Here is a 16711-nt window from a genome sequence, read left to right as displayed (position 1 = left end):
CCATGGCTTATGAAGCCATACATGGGGAACCTTGACATTGTTGAGTGTACTTTTGTCCATTTAAAGGCCCGCTGGCACTGCCTATATGTGAGGCTGGACCTCACCGGTGACAATATTCCTATGCTTATAGCCATGTGCTGTACACTATGTAATATTTGTGAAGGGAAGGGTGAAAGCTTTACTCAGGGCTGGACAGCTGAGGCTCAGTACCTGGAGGCTGAATTTGAACAGCCAGAGACCAGGTCTATTAGAGGGGTGCAGCGTGGGGCCATAAGGATTAGGGATGACCTGAGGCAACAATTTGAATCTGAAAGCCAGTAATATTTGTTTCTATGCTCGGGAGTGCAGTAATACTAGGAGGTGATTGTGACTGGTGCAGACGATGCACTGTGAAGGTTTAAGAAAACTGCCTGTTGCTTTGAAGGGATCTGTTTGCTTTCAATTAATGGAGTAAAGATTGCTTTCAAACACAATTTAAAAAAACAACAACAACGAGAGGAGAGAGACAACAAAAAAACACATCAGTTCTGTGGTGGATGGGGGAAGGGAGAGTCCCAGGAGGAGGTGGGGTCCTGGGATGGTTAAAGCTTTGTGTATGTCCAGGTATCATATGCAACCTTGTCCTTTGGAGTACAGTGCAGAAAGTACTGTACTTCAGCAGGGCTAATCTGCAGTGGGTACTGGGAGTCTGCAGGGCTGGACTGTGACGGGCAGGAGTGGAATGCAGTGGGTCCAGACTAGAGCCAGGAGGTTGATAAGAGTGTGTTGGTGAGTCTGGTGGGCGCATGGGAAAGAGTTTTGTAACAGCAGCTGTAGGGGAGGGTGGGTGTGGAGCTGCTCAGTTTGCAGCGTTAGTAGCGCCTGGAGTGTGTCCACTTGGTGCTCCATAACGTTTAAGAACCACTCCGTGGCTTCATTCTGGCATGCTGCGTTCTCCTTTCGGTCCCTCTTCTCACTGTCCCGCCACTCCTTTAATTCTTGTTTTTTGGCCGCTGAGTGCATCATGACATCACGCAGAAAGTCCTCTTTAGTTTTTCGTGTCCGCTTTCTAATTCTGCGCAGCCGTTCAGCCAGTGATAATAAAGAGGGAGCCTTGGCTCCCAAGGTAATATCTGTGAAGCCAAAATGTAACATTTTATAGACGCAGTATTGTTTACTCCTCTGGGGTAGAGAAGAGCTCCTGGCTGCTTGCATCTCTGACCTCTGAGTTGTGCTCTGCCTCTGGGTCCCCCTCCTCCTCCACATGCTCATCCAATATTTCCTCCTCCTGGATCAGTCCACTCTTGACTGGCACATGAGCCGCTGAAGTATCCGCAGTGGCCTTTGCAGTGGAGGTGGGGTCGCCACCGAGTATTGCATCCAGCTTTTTGTAGAACCAGCAGCTCATCGGTGCAGCACCAGAGTGGCAGTTTGCCTCCCACACCGTATGGTAGGTGTTCTGCAGCTCCTTCACTTTGATCCTGCACTGCATTGTATCCTGGGCATGGTCCCTTTCTTTCATGCATCGTGAAATCTGTCAGTAGGAATCATAATTCCTATGGCTGGAGCGCAGCTGGGACTGGACAGCCTCCTCTCCCCAAATGCTGATGAGGTCCAGCAGCTCAGCATTGCTCCAAGCGGGGGATCGCCTGGTGCATGCAGCAGGCATGGTCACCCGGAAAGATGCACTGAAACCACTGCACGCATCACAGAGCAAACAGGAAGGGGACTTTCAAAATTCCCCAGGAATTAAAGGGATGGTCACCTGAGGGCAGGGCAGTAGAATTCAAACCGATGACCAAAGAGGCAAGAACAGACATTGTGGGATACCTCTGGGAGACCAATTGCCACGCTGTAATCAACCAGGGTGTCTACACTATAGACCCAGCGCAGAAAGCTCTATGCCTCTCGTCAGGGTGGTTTTTTTACTGCGTTAAAACTGCGCAGTTTCTGTGCACTAAGTGGCTTGGCAGTGTGTACACCTCGGGAGTTACACCACAGAAAGCTGCTTTACCGTACAGAAACTTGCCAGTGTAGACAAGGCCTTGGAGAGATGAATAACTTGGATATTACGTTTATTTTTTTAATTAAGAAAATGACCTCTCCTGCCAAAATCAACGTACACATTAGCACTGCAGGGTCCAAATCACAGTTTGTCAAATTGAGTATATGACTAGAGCTTCCAAATGTTTCATCGTGTAGACCACATTTTAATATAGGGATTAATCCATAGACTACCGGCTTTCCAGTTCCAGAGTATGTGGAACACTTTCTCTCCCATTTATGATCACAAAACATCTGTTTGGCAACTATAACAATGGTTTGCATAGAATTTAGCACTGGAAAAGTATTTAAAGGGTTTGTTGCTGATTTTAATGTAAATCTGCAGCTGGAAATAAGAAGAACCAAAACCATATGAGCATCTTGTTCTTAGCAAACCATAGGCAAGTGCTCCTTTAATCATCAGTGGTTCCTGGATCATAGTCTGAGAACTTCTGAACTACTGTGTACTATAAAAACAACTTAACACACCCTACCTGGTAGCCAAATGTATTGTTTTGTGATCCGTGCCGGGGGATTCCAGGGTTTTCACATGATGTGCGAGTGGGTTCTAAAAAAATAAAAATAAAATCAACACAACATAAGGTATTTTTTTAGTGAAAAAAATCTGTGTGTCAACAAATACATTTAATTTAACCATTTGGAGAACAGGATCAGTAGAAGTATCATGATTAAAATGGTCATGTTTCACAGATAGTGTTGAATAACACAACACAATAAATCAAAGTTTTCATACACGAACTGGCAGGTCTAGGAGTGGGAGAACCAAACAGAAGAATCCAATAGATCTCAGTAAAATGGATTTCATCTTACCTATACATCGAGGAGAAGAACCACTCCAAGTTCCATCTGCTTGGCATATCCGAGTACTGGACCCAACCAAAACAAACGGAGGATTGCAGCTGAAAGAGACTTCTGACTGGTAGATGAAGCTCTTGCCTTCTCTTTTCCCTTGAGAAGGTACTCCAGGGTCACCACAAAACTTTGCTATGGAAAATTATGTGACATATAGAAAGCATTCAGCATTTGCTAAAAGGTATTAAAATAAGACTTACACTAAAGTACCTGAGCTTAGCTGAACAGTTACTCCAAATCTCATGTCTGGCTCTTATACATAACCAAATAAATGGGAGTTTTGTGGGAGCAAGGAAGGAATAGAATCTGCACAACATGATGGAGAGCCAGTCTTTGCTAGTACTGACTGCAGTCTCAAGGTTGAACTAGCTTTGGTGGCTGATTAGAATCCCTATGAGAGAGGCAGAGGGAACAGCTTGGAGATGTACTGTGTGTCTGGTGATTCCGCCAGTTACAAAACCTTCCACATCCACAGCTCTACTGTATCCCCTAATCCTATATTACATCAGCATACAAGATGCCCCGCAGAAAACCATTGCAGAGTATGACAGTCCTCTGCCTGCACAACAGAACCTCATAACACCTGGTACTTATAGCATCTTTCATGCTCTTGGAGGGAGCAAAAGAAGTTGTCCAAAGAGAAACAGATTTAAGAGTGGCAGCTTCTTACTTCATCTTACTTAACTACAATTGATAACTTAGGTATGGAGTGAGATCACTAGAAAGTTAGTGGGGCTAACCAGAACTACAATAAAAAGAATTACATTAAACATGGAAAGCAGTTTAAGTAGAAATCTGAAAGTCAAACATTAATAGACATTTATTAAATAGAATATGTATCTGCCAGTAATAATATATTCTAAATCAGAGTCTTAAGGCTTTGAGTTTATCACCTGCAAGGATTTTCTTCTGTCCATGGCATAGCGTTGAATAACTGGCTAGATGCATGCTGGGTGAGTTTTTTGGCCTCTCCCTGCAGTATTAGGTATTGGCCATTTTCAGAAGCTGCATACAGTGTTTCATGGGACCAGTGCTATGATCAGCTATGATATATTCTATGCCCCCGAACTCCACATTCTCTGATATAACCTCACTGGTAGCAGAGAGGCTCCACATACCGATACTGAGATTTGTTTGCAAGATAGGGATCTTAATCTATGACTATTTGGAAATTCACACTACATAGAATCATAGAATATCAGGGTTGGAAGGGACCCCAGAAGGTCATCTAGTCCAACCCCTTGCTTGAAGCAGGACCAATTCCCAGTTAAATCATCCCAGCCAGGACTTTGTCAAGCCTGACCTTAAAAACCTCTAAGGAAGGAGATTCTACCACCTCCCTAGGTAACGCATTCCAGTGTTTCACCACCCTCTTAGTGAAAAAGTTTTTCCTAATATCCAATCTAAACCTCCCCCACTGCAACTTGAGACCATTACTCCTCGTTCTGTCATCTGCTACCATTGAGAACAGTCTAGAGCCATCCTCTTTGGAACCCCCTTTCAGGTAGTTGAAAGCAGCTATCAAATCCCCCTCATTCTTCTCTTCTGCAGGCTAAACAATCCCAGCTCCCTCAGCCTCTCCTCATAACTCATGTGTTCCAGTCCCCTAATCATTTTTGTTGCCCTTCGCTGGACTCTCTCCAATGTATCCACATCCTTCTTGTAGTGTGGGGCCCAAAACTGGACACAGTACTCCAGATGAGGCCTCACCAATGTCGAATAGAGGGGGATGATCACGTCCCTCGATCTGCTGGCTATGCCCCTACTTATACATCCCAAAATGCCATTGGCCTTCTTGGCAACAAGGGCACACTGCTGGCTCATATCCAGCTTCTCGTCCACTGTCACCCCTAGGTCCTTTTCCGCAGAACTGCTGCCTAGCCATTCGGTCCCTAGTCTGTAGCGGTGCATTGGATTCTTCCATCCTAAGTGCAGGACCCTGCACTTATCCTTATTGAACCTCATCAGATTTCTTTTGGCCCAATCCTCCAATTTGTCTAGGTCCTTCTGTATCCTATCCCTCCCCTCCAGCGTATCTACCACTCCTCCCAGTTTAGTATCATCCGCAAATTTGCTGAGAGTGCAATCCACAGCATCCTCCAGATCATTTATGAAGATATTGAACAAAACCGGCCCCAGGACCGACCCTTGGGGCACTCCACTTGATACCGGCTGCCAACTAGACATGGAGCCATTGATCACTACCCGTTGAATCCGACAATCTAGCCAGCTTTCTACCCACCTTATAGTGCATTCATCCAGCCCATACTACTTTAACTTGCTGACAAGAATACTGTGGGAGACCGTGTCAAAAGCTTTGCTAAAGTCAAGAAACAATACATCCACTGCTTTCCCTTCATCCACAGAACTAGTAATCTCATCATAAAAGGCAATTAGATTAGTCAGGCATGACCTTCCCTTGGTGAATCCATGCTGGCTGTTCCTGATCACTTTCCTCTCATGCAAGTGCTTCAGGATTGATTCTTTGAGGACCTGCTCCATGATTTTTCCAGGGACTGAGGTGAGGCTGAGTGGCCTGTAGTTCCCAGGATCCTCCTTCTTCCCTTTTTTAAAGATTGGCACTACATTAGCCTTTTTCCAGTCATCCGGGACTTCCCCCGTTCACCACGAGTTTTCAAAGATAATGGCCAATGGCTCTGCAATCACAGCCGCCAATTCCTTCAGCACTCTCGGATGCAACTCGTCCGGCCCCATGGACTTGTGCATCATAGAACTGGCAGCATAGATTCCATTACAAAATTGTTACTAAGAGAAAGCTTTAGACTCTGTAAGGGCCTGATCCTGTAAACACCAATAACTGAAAATAGTACTTACTACTGTGAATAGTCTGATTGGCTTCAATATGACTACTTTCTGGTGTAAACTCTATGCTCTCTAGTAAACATATGCCACACTGGGATTATAGTTTGTAGAGATCTACATACATTTTTTTTAGCCTTTTTGCACACTGAGGTCTAAACGTTTCTTCTGAGTGGTTATTTGATGGGTAAAGTTCCAAATTCTCAGGGGAAAAAAAAACTTTAATTCCCTCACAAGGAATTGGCATTCTTGGGAGCTAGACAATTTTTACAGAAAGAGCTCATGTGGAAACTCCATCATTCATCTGAAATGTTTCACAAGCCTTTCCCAGGCAACATGCTATTGTTGGATGCCCACTAACCCTCTTTCACATGGGTAACTAAGGAAACGAGACATGGTAATTCACAGGAGCCTTATTTTTCTCTGGTATGGAAAGATGTGCATATAAAACACCCTACATTTGTAGCAGGTTGGAGGGTCTGGGATTCCTCCTTCTACTAGTAAAAGTTCAAGTGATTTTACTTTCCAAAGAAATCTGACGAGCAACTGAAGAACAAGCGACAAGTGGCCGAAAAGTGAGTGATAAGCGAGAGGTGAGCGAGGAAAAATAATTAGGATAAAATATGAGATTCAAACAAATACTTACGTAAGCACTGAGGTACCTCGCCGCTCCAAGTTCCATTCCCAACACAGGTCAAAACAGCAGGAAAGGACAGTTCATAGCCTGGGGAGCAGACATAGCTAATACTGAATCCCCAGTCAAAATTTGTTCCTTCCAACCTTCCATTAGAGATCTGAGGAGGAGTTGGGCAGGTAACAGCTGCAATAACATTCAAAGTGATTAGGCACAGCTGCTGCAAATATCCCTGGTGTACACAGTTACAAGAAAAAACATTTGTGTTCATTTAATCTTTTTGGAGGACAATACAAGTGGTGACAGGTTATCTTCCTGACTGTATTCTTGCAACACCACTGTAGCTAATATTTCTGGTTGCCTCCATTTCTGGGACACGATTCTTGCAAGATACCAGAATTTATAATGCAAAGTTGAATGCCGCATCCTGCCAGTTGGGAAGATAACACATGGAAATCACTGTATAGTCTATATAATATAAAATATTTGATAAAATACTAATAGTGTTCATGACAAAATGATTTTTGCTGACTGTTAGGCATCCTGAAGTATAATTATGTTCACTTACACATGGTCATAACCCAATTCTTTCTTTCTGTTAGTCAATTTAGAGATAGTCTGGTTTTTAAAACACAGGAATGAGATTCAGGAGCGTGTGTGGCTACACTCTCTCTCTTGGTAGGTATCGCACATTGAGAATTGTCTGCCTCATGGGTAATTATTTACCAGGACGCATCTTACTTCTGGATGAGGGGAGAGGGTTCTGCAATTCCCTCTTCTTCAGAGACTGCTAGTGCTGCTGCTCCTGACAGGTAGGAGAGGGACTTAAAAATCCCAACTTGACTTCCCCCTCCTCAGACCTGAGGGTGGCAGGGGGAGATTTTGAAGGCAACACTCACTCTAGGTTTGAGCAGGAGTGAAGAACACAGGTCCGTCCCTGCCCCCACATGCCTCAGGTCTGGTGGTGCCCAGGAGAGTATCAAAAACATTAGCATCAGAAAGGGTTCCACAAAGAATGATAGGGAGGTAGTGGTGCTATTTGATTTTTTTGTGGGGGAGGACAAGGGATGGCTGCAGGAGTTACTGACTTTGAAGGATGAATGGGTGGGAGGAAGAGAGAAGGAGAAAGGGGGTGAGATGAGGGAGGATGTGAATGAAAAGGGAGAGAGAATGGGGAAAGCAAATTGGATGGGGAGAGAGACAATGAGAGAAACAAAAGAAGAGATGAATGAATGACTGAGAGGGAGTGAATAAATGGGAAATAGTGAATGAGGAGAGCACCAGTGGGAAAGAGCAGAGTAAAGAGAAAGAGAGCAAGGGTAACACCAACAGACCCTGGTTCTCAGGATTGAACCTGGAGCCTCTGGAGCTTAGTCCATGAGCCGCTACCACATGAGCTGAAAGCCAACTGGCTCTCAGCTGAGGCTGTAGAGCAGACTCATTCATCTCTAAGTTGTCTCGGTGCCACTAGCTGGGACAGAACACCACACCCAGAAGGTGTGTGGATTCCATAAGTGAGAGTAGTTGGATTGATCTTAAGGGAGGGAGAGGGAGTACGTGGGGAGAGTGGGCAGCAGTGAATGAAGACAAATGAGGAAAGGAGAGTTGAGAGACCATGTGAATGGGGGAGATGAAGGGGTTGCACTCAAAAGCTTTAAACTTACACTTAGTTAGCCTGTCATTCTGCATGCAGAAAAAACATTAAAGGGAACACTGGTCAGGAGCACGAGGTTCTTGTTGTGTGACCTGTAGAAGCCACCTAGCTTTTCTGTGCATCAGTTTCACCATTAGTATAATTCTATATAATGGGATTATCACTCTTCTATACATCACACGGGTGCTTGAGGCTTCATTCATTAATGCTTGTTAAATTCTTTGAGAATCATAGAATCACTGAAGATTAGGATTGGAAGAGACCTCAGAAGGTCATCTAGTCCAACCCCCTGCTCAAAGCAGGACCAATATCAACTAAATCATCCAGAACTCTGGGTGGAAATGCAAAATACCATTATTTTAATAACCTTTTAGCCAAGCAGGAGACCAAGAATTTGGGGGTGACTTTAGGATTCCCTTTTTTATTGGGCTAGGGGTTGTTTTTATTAGAGACTGGGTGCTTGGGCCTTTCCATGTCTGTATAGTACTCAAACTGGAGGAGAAAATGTGATAGCATGGCTTCCAAAATGATGGCATTTGCCACCTTCTTCAGAGTGGTTATGACCTCAGTGAAATATTGTTTTGGGTTGAGTGAAAACCTCATTGAGGTTGGTAGGCGTGAACTCACCCTTCATTCAACGTAATTGTAAGAATAGGCCCCCACCAAAGATAAAAGGAATGTGTGACCCTGCCCAGGAGCTTTTGCAGAGTATTATTTTAGGATGTGTGTGCGTGTTCATGGAAAGGCAAAACATACAACAAAATGAAAAAGACAGCTTGAAGGAGCAGCTGAAAGCACAGTGGCTGACTTTAGAAGAAATCTGGGGAGAGGTTTATGGGTTGGGGTACAGGATGGAAAAAGTGTTGTTAGTGCTGTGAAAAAAATAAACTGTTTCCTGCTATTTGATTCCTTCTGCATTCAGAGACACAGAAGTTTGTGCATTCTTTGCCAATAAACAAAACTGCATCAAAGAAATCTCTATCGCCAATTTCTCCTCCAAACTGGAACTACCGATTAACCCCTGAATTTTGGGTTAGGCCCTCAGGTTAAAAGGGGTAGCTTTTACCTTTTTTAATTCTTTTCTTTTCTTTCTTTCAAGCGGCAGCATCAGTAAGAAGTTGGGGTTTGGGATAATCACCAACACTCTTACCCTGCACCAATTGGATATAGTCCGTTTACCAAGCAGCTTTATTACTAGTCACTATAAAAGGGACTTTATGTTCCAGCTTCCTGGCTCAAAAGCAAGGGAACAAACAAAACATTTCTTACTTGATAATCTCCTTTCTGCTAGGAGCATCTCCCATAATTCTGAACTGTATGTTCTATTCCCTTCCTGTCTCCCATTTTTGGAGGCAGTTCAAAGCTGCAGCACAGGCTGTGCTAGCCGGATATGCCAAACCCGTGGAAAAAACACAGAAATTGGGCTTGTTTTTGGCTTAATTGGCTTGTGAGTTGCTTGTTGGCTAGTTTTCGGCTTGTAGCTTGTTGCTTGTTTGGCTTGAAGCTTCTTTTCTTTGATTAGCTCCCAGCAAGCAGGCGCAATGGGCAAGCAGGGACAAGGAGGGGAGAGAGTCAGGGTTGCACAGTGGGCCCACCACAGTCCCCAACTGCACGCTGGGGGAGATCTAATCATATAGAGGGGTTCTTAAGGATTGGCTTGTTTCGGCCTTGTTTTGAAGTGGGATTAGCTTGATTTTTGGCTTATTTTGAAAGTTGGAGTGCTTATTTAACTCTTGAAAGTTGGCAATGGTGGTGCTAGCCACACCCCCTTCTGCTTCCTCAGATGATGCATTTCTAAGCTGCAAAATAGCTCTTAGAAAATGATTTGTAACACTACCTTCAGTGCCAACTAATTAATTATGTGCAGTAGGCCTCTGCCTTTTGGTAACTATCCAAACAGAATGCTGAGCCTTTGCTGTGAAGCCGTCCAGGGTAGGTAGAATTGTGGGAGATCTTGACAGCAGAAAGGAAATTACTGGGTGAGAAAATTTTCCATTCTGCAGCCCAGCATCCCCCACAATTCTGATATGCATGAGAAGTAGCAAACAGTGAACAAGATTAGGGAGGGACAGAAAAGTGAACATAAGAAATAGGGAAAAAATATTTTTGAACTGCTCGAATGGCCATGTTATGTCTGGACCATTGCCTGCAGCACTTTCCTGCCAAAGAAGGCCTCGGTGGAGACAGAAAGACTACTTTATAGTGCCTGGTAGAGGCGCTAGCTGATAGCTATGTGACTGCTCTGCAGATCTCTGTGTTGGAGGCACATGCTCTTTCGGCCCATGAGGTTACCAAGGATTTTGCAGAATGAACCTTGATTCCTTTAGGACCAGGGCTGTTGGATGCCTTGGGTGCCTCAGCGATGCATAGTCTGATCCATCTAGTAATGGATAGTTTGGATACTCTAAGCCCTTGGCACCTGGGGATAAGAGGAAATGAACAGGGAGACCCATTTCCTTGTGGATTCTTTACACATGATATAAGTCTTTAGTGTGCTTCTTCCATCTGGGGTGTGCCACTGCATCACAGTCAGGTGCTGTGCCCATGGGCAGAGTGAAGGAAATCAGAGGTTCAAAGGGACGGGTGGTTAAAGCTTTCAACATCAGAGATAGGACCAACTGAGGAAAGATTGGTCCGACCGCTGGTCTGGGCAGTCTGATTGCTCTGAAAATTCTGGATACCTGAGGGTTCTGCCAAGGATCCCGAGGATCCTACTAATAGTACAAGACTTATGGCTGATATCTGGTGAACTACCCTGCTGGGCAAAAGGCCCTTATCTGCATCTTTCTGAAGGAAGTCATAAGTGGCTGGAATCCCAGGATCCCTTGGATATGAGATGCACTCTTGGCACAACAAACTGCACGTGGTCTATATGGACAGGTATGCTTTATAAGTCTTTATAAGTCTTCATGTGGAAAAACTCTCCTGAATGAGAGCAGAGTCCTGATTACTTTGGAATATAGGCCGAGTGTAGCTAACACTTTTCTTTCAATAGCCAAGCTGTCAGTTAAAGGTGACCTGGGTCTGGATGGAGGAATGAACCTTGGAAAAAAGAGGTCTGGTCTTGTCTGAAGCGGTGGCTACAGTGTCAGTTCTATCAGATCAGAAAACTAGGGTTTTCTTCGTTGATAAAGAGTCAGGGCTCTCATCCTTCTCACCTTACCTTTCAGAACACCTTCCCTAGGAGAGAGAAGGGTAAGAATGCATATTGCAGCTCTTGCGGCTATCTCTGTGCCAGAGCATCTGTCCCATGGACTTAGGGTCTGCTTCTCAGGTGAAGAATTTCTGCCATTTTGCATTGCTGTAATTGGCAAACAGGTCAAGTTAGGGGAAACCAAACATATGCAAGATCAGAGTAAAGATTTCCTGGTTCAGGCATCATTCAGAGTAGTTGACTTTGTGTCAACTGAGCCAGTCTGCCTTTTGGTTCAGCTTTCCTTTTATGGGTATTGCCTTTAGGGAAGGTGATGTCTTGTCTGCCCATTCTATTGTCTCCATTGCTTCTGCATTTAGAGCTACGCTCCTTGTTCTCCCTTGGTTGTTCCTGTACGCAACTATGGTCATGTTGTCTGGTTGGCCCAAAAAGTGATTGCACGCTAGGTAGTTCTGCCATCTCACTAGTTTGACAGCTCTGAGCTCAAAGAAATTGATGTGGTAGTTCCTTTCCCCAGATCTTCAGTTACCCTACACTATTCTGGGTCCCAGAAGTGTTCCCCATCCCTTCAAATTGGTGTCTGTTGTAACAACGTGAAGCCCAAGAAAGGATATGGGAAGACTCGTGTGGATGTTCTCTGAGACCTTCCATCACACTAGGGGATCCGGCACCTCATTGTGAATCAGTGTCTGGTCTTGCCTTAGCTTGAGGGAATGGGCACATGCCCGCAGAAGAAAGGTCTGATATGTGACCTCGCCATTGGGAGACCCATATGTGCAAGATCAGAAGGCCCAGTGAATTGAGACACTGAGCTGTGGTTGGCCTCATGCATTTGTCCAGCATGGATATCAGGCCCTGGATCTTCTGGATCTTCTGTCTAGATCTTTGTCACTGAAGGGTCTACCTCCACTCCCAGGTAAAGTCTGTTTGTCTAGGGAATCAGGGAGTTTTTTCCTGATGTTACTGCAAAGCCATATGCTTAAGAACATAAGACTGGCAATACTGGGTAAGATCAAAGGTCCATCTAGCCTCGTATCCTGTCTTCCAACAGTGGCCAATACCATGTGCCCCAGAGGAAATGAACAGAACAGGTAACCATCAAGTGATCCAAGTGATTGCTTGGAAATCAGGAATCTGGGCTCTGGCACTGTGTGTTGTGGCCTGTGAGCTTTGCCTTGCTGTGACTACTACAGCCACTTAAGACTCTGGGTGCAAAGGGCGGATCATAAGGGAGAGTCTTTGTCATGCAGAGGATTTTGATGGTTTGGAGGAAAATTCATCTAAATTGCCTTGGAAAAAATCTGGAGCAGAAGCTTCCCCTGCCAGGGTAACAGTCCCTTCTTGGATACCCTTGGTGTTGGTAGTAACCAGTAGATTGCTGTGCTGGCTTTGATAATGAGGATTGATACTTCTTTTCTGTCTTAGCTACTAATTTCTCTAATGTTTTCCCCAACAGCTGTAAGTTTGCATGCACCATTTAGAATGAGCAATGACTGTTCCTGGGTGTAACATGACATCCATGCAGCCACCAATTTAGAATCCATTGCTGGTCACAAATCACATCAATTGTTTGCCCAAGACAGGACCTGAGACATCTTACTCCAAGCAAGGATCATGCCCCTAGAAGATGAGCCTCTTGTTTACCATGAAGTAGGTTTTCCTAGTAAATGTATGAAAAAAATTTGGTCTGGACAGTTATAGGTGAAGCTTTCACATTGCTGTGCAGTTTGTCATCACTCCTATGGTATAAGGGTCTTGGAATGAAATCCGCTTCTGAAGGTGTGACCTATGTCTGCTGCACCAACCATAGGCTCCCCAAATTTATGGATTTTCTTTGTTTCTACCTACCTAAATATTTTAGTTTAACATTTGGTTTAATGAGGTGTCCTCATTGGAAAGAGAAAACATGTATCACAATAATGCTTGAAAGGAAAGATATTTTATTACTAAGTTCCTTGCCGGCCATCATGGAACAGTTTGCAGGTTTTTTGTTTTATTTGTTGCATGTGTGGTACGTTCCCCCCTGGCTGTTTACAAGATGGAGGGAGCACACTATTCATCCTGGCCTGGTGACCACACAACGGACGAGAGGTAGCGGTGACGCAGGCTTCACTTGTGAGAAAATTTGCTATCTGTCCCTGGATGCTTGAAAGGCTGCTTGCCTGCTCCCCAGTCTAGATCGAACCCAAGTAAGTGCTGCAGGAGCAACTTAATATCACCTGGATGTTTATTCAGGAAAGCAAGATCATTTAGAAGGTGGGAAGGAATTTCTCATTTACGCCTCTGTAATCCCATGAAGATGCAGCTCCATGGGTAGTGGAATCCTCAGGTGTGTCTATACTGGTCAGGGCCTTCCTGAAGTGCTCAAGGCTTTCATGTGGATTCAGCCTGTGGAGCAGGGAGGGGTGGAGAGAGAGCCCTTTCCCAGGCAGAGCAAGGGTTTATGTCTGATGATCAGAAGGCAAAACTCCCATTCTGAAGCTGCCTCAAATCTGAGCCCCATTCCCTGGCACAGCGAGGGTCTTTGGTTGAAAGCCAGACAGACACAATTTCCATTAGGCTGCAGGCTGAGGCAGGGCTGCACGGGGGGCACAGGCTTCTTTGCATTCCTGGCCATTCTGCGGGGTGGGGAGCACTCTGTCTACATTGTGAGCCAGGGGTGTGATTCCCTTGCTTATGTACATATATCCGTGCTAGCTCTCATTGAGCACCTGCAAGTGTAAGCAGCAGTGTAGCTCAGTAGCATGGGCAGTGGCAGTACAGGCAGAGCTGAGCTATGCTGAGTACATACCCTCTGATTTCAGGTGGGTTGGTTCTCAGCGGGGCTCAGCTGTGCCATGTTACTGAGCTACACTGCTGCTTACATGCATGCTAACTTGAGTATGTGTCAGAGGCAGATTACAGTCTTGTGGGGCCCTGGGCCAGAGCAAGTTGGGGCCCTCCCCATCCCTTCTGCCTGCAGCCCACTCTGTCCCCACCCAACGCTCCTCCCAGGGAGCAAGATCAGGGCACAAGGGATTCTTACGCCCACCCCGCACTCCTGTCCGGGGGAACAGGGTCAGGGCGCGGGGGCAGGAGTGCTAGGCAGGCAGGAGAAGCCCCCACGCCCTGACCCTGATTCCCGACAGGAGTGCCAGGCAGGCAGGTGGAGTGGGGCAAGCCGCCACACCCCGACCCCACTCCCCAGCAGGAGTGCTGGGCAGAGTGGATCAGCACTCATGGACATCAATTTTTCCAGGGCCCTCCATTTGGCTGGGGCCCACGGGCAGTTTTCCCAGTGGCTAATCTGCCACTGGTATGAAGCACATCCCTAGCTTATAGTGCAGGCATAGTCTGTGAGGGAGATAACCCCCAGCACACACTCCCTCAGTGGGAGAAGGCAAAGGAGAAGGAATCTAGCCCCTGATTTTCACCCTACTTTTTCAGTGAAAAAAAGCTGCCTTAAGAAGGAAACACTTGCTTTTGCTTTTGGGGGGACCCAGATTCTCTGGGTTTTGCAGAACTTAACTCAGAGGATCACAAGAATCCTCTGGTTCACGGTGTGCAGCAGAAGAGTTGTGTAGGTGCTATGCTTCTTTCCACTTTGGGGGGGGGGGGAGGGAGAGAGAGAGGGAAACAATAGACCAGAAAGGGTCTAATCTTTATGCTTCTTTATGCCCCAGGACTTACCTTCTGGGTCAGCTGAGGGAAGGTCTCCTTGTCCTCCAAACCTCCCTCCTAGTTCTGCTTCGCTCTCCTAGTGGGGGTTTTCTGTGGTGGAATCAAGACTAACTGGTGGGAAGGCACCAATATTCCTGTCCGCTCAGAGTCCCATGTCCTAGCAGAGATAGGGGTGGGTGTTTGGGGGCAGATTGGGCATTTTTTACTTTCTGCTTGGCCTGAGAAAGGTGCTTCACATTTAGAGCACTATTTGGATTTTATCCGTTGCTTGCACAGCTGCTCTGCATGCCTGGAAGGGGGCGGAGGAGCTCGGCAGGGAGATGCTGCAGTGGAGGCTCTGGGTGGCTATGACCACTGTGCTGCTCAGATCCCAGACCAGGAGGAGGTGAGGAGACTTGAAAGCAAATGAAAATGCTTTAACTGACCCCAAAATGGCTAAAAATAACAAATCTAAAAGAAAAGGATGGGAGTGAGTGAACCACCATTTATTTGCTGCCACGGAGGCAGAACATCTGGGAGCAAACAGGAGAAGGGGGTGTGGTTAGCACTGGCTGTGCTTCAGCTTTGAACTACCTCCAGAAACTGCAGACAGGAGGGGAATAGCGCATATGTAACTGAGTTGACGCAGACAATGGGCTGCAGAATGTCTGTTGGCAATATAGGGGAACCCGGGTCAGGAAAGAATAAGTAAATGACCGCAGCCTCAAAATGAAGAAATAAATGATTTAGTTGGGGATTGGTCCTGCTTTGAGCAAAGGGTTGGACTAGATGACCTCCTGAGGTCCCTTCCAACCCTGATATTCTATGATTCTATGAATAAAAGTGAACACTGCCCTGTCAAGGTTCTATCAACAATAACAGCAGAGCTTGAACCATTAATAATGTATATCTGCAGTGGATTCTGCTTGGGGTTTCAGCTGAAATTGGTAGTAAAAAAGAAGTGATATTTAAGACAGTTTTACTGAAAAGTACAATGCCTGACTGACATTTACTTGTGAATGAACACACACATCCTTGTCTTGCGGAGACCAATGTGGGAGAATCATATGCATCTAGTATTTCAGTGGCAGCTGGAAAATAGTGTTTCCATACTCTGAGCAGTTCACTGTCCACTTATTGTATCTAAATTGTACCAAATCCTCCTAACAGTAACAAATAGCTACTATATATTCCAAATAAATTGTTATATATGATACATTCCTTTTGATTACATATTCAAAATAAACTATAATATTAGTTTAAAAGTGTACAACTTGTCATTGTACAGAAATTTGCATGGAATAAAATAAGGAATTTCTGAGAGCATCAGAGATTTCACATATGGTTATTACTTAATATTTGTACAGTGCATAAGTGTGTACAGTGACTGACTGACAGAAGAGAAGTGTACCTTCCCCAAAGAGCTTACAACCTCTGTCCTCATCTGAAAGTTGAACTTTTCCCTTCATACTCTGGTGTATACCCACTACTCCCAGTTAATGTCCTTTGGGTAACAACAGCCCAAATAAGGTAGAGCAAAGTGAAAGACAGGATTAAGGACTTTGATTCTCTCTGAATGGTCAGAAACAGAACTGGCCAAACACAGAGTAAGAGTGAGGTTCTGACTGATGCCTCTGATTCTGCCCCAGCCAGAATTTCTCCTTAGGGGTCCAGCCAAAATTGAAACCCCCTACTCAGACCTCTCCAGCGGGCCTGAGGGAGCCCAAGGCTGAACCTTACTCTAAGATAAATATAACATTTGATGAAAAAAGGGAAGAGAGGCAACATAAAAGCAGAATATGTAAGAGAATCCATCTTGCATTGCCTGACTATTGTGTTCCCTAGCAGACTGATAGGACAACTTTCATTTAAAGAAACAGTATACAAAAAACAGAATTATTGATACATACACCTC

The 16711-nt window shown here is 45.2% G+C and overlaps 1 protein-coding gene across 2 annotated transcripts in view; it reads right to left on the bottom strand.

The window, feature by feature from the left end:
* The window catches only part of CSMD3 (CUB and Sushi multiple domains 3), a 1240207-nt gene that overhangs the window by 45819 nt on the left and 1177677 nt on the right, over positions 1-16711 (bottom strand). For both annotated transcript variants that reach the window (XM_084620231.1, XM_084620232.1), the window contains 3 exons: positions 6362-6535; positions 2854-3027; positions 2517-2590 (listed from right to left, as the gene is read on the bottom strand). In XM_084620231.1, the coding sequence (XP_084476357.1) occupies positions 2517-2590; positions 2854-3027; positions 6362-6535 (422 nt within the window). The remainder of the gene's footprint in view (positions 1-2516; positions 2591-2853; positions 3028-6361; positions 6536-16711) is intronic.

Source organism: Lepidochelys olivacea (genome assembly GCF_965140295.1).
Source record: "Lepidochelys olivacea isolate rLepOli2 genome assembly, chromosome: 2".
Classification (NCBI taxonomy): domain Eukaryota; kingdom Metazoa; phylum Chordata; order Testudines; family Cheloniidae; genus Lepidochelys; species Lepidochelys olivacea.
Note: the sequence above shows the minus strand (reverse complement) of the source record. Positions and strands in the feature narration are given on the sequence as shown.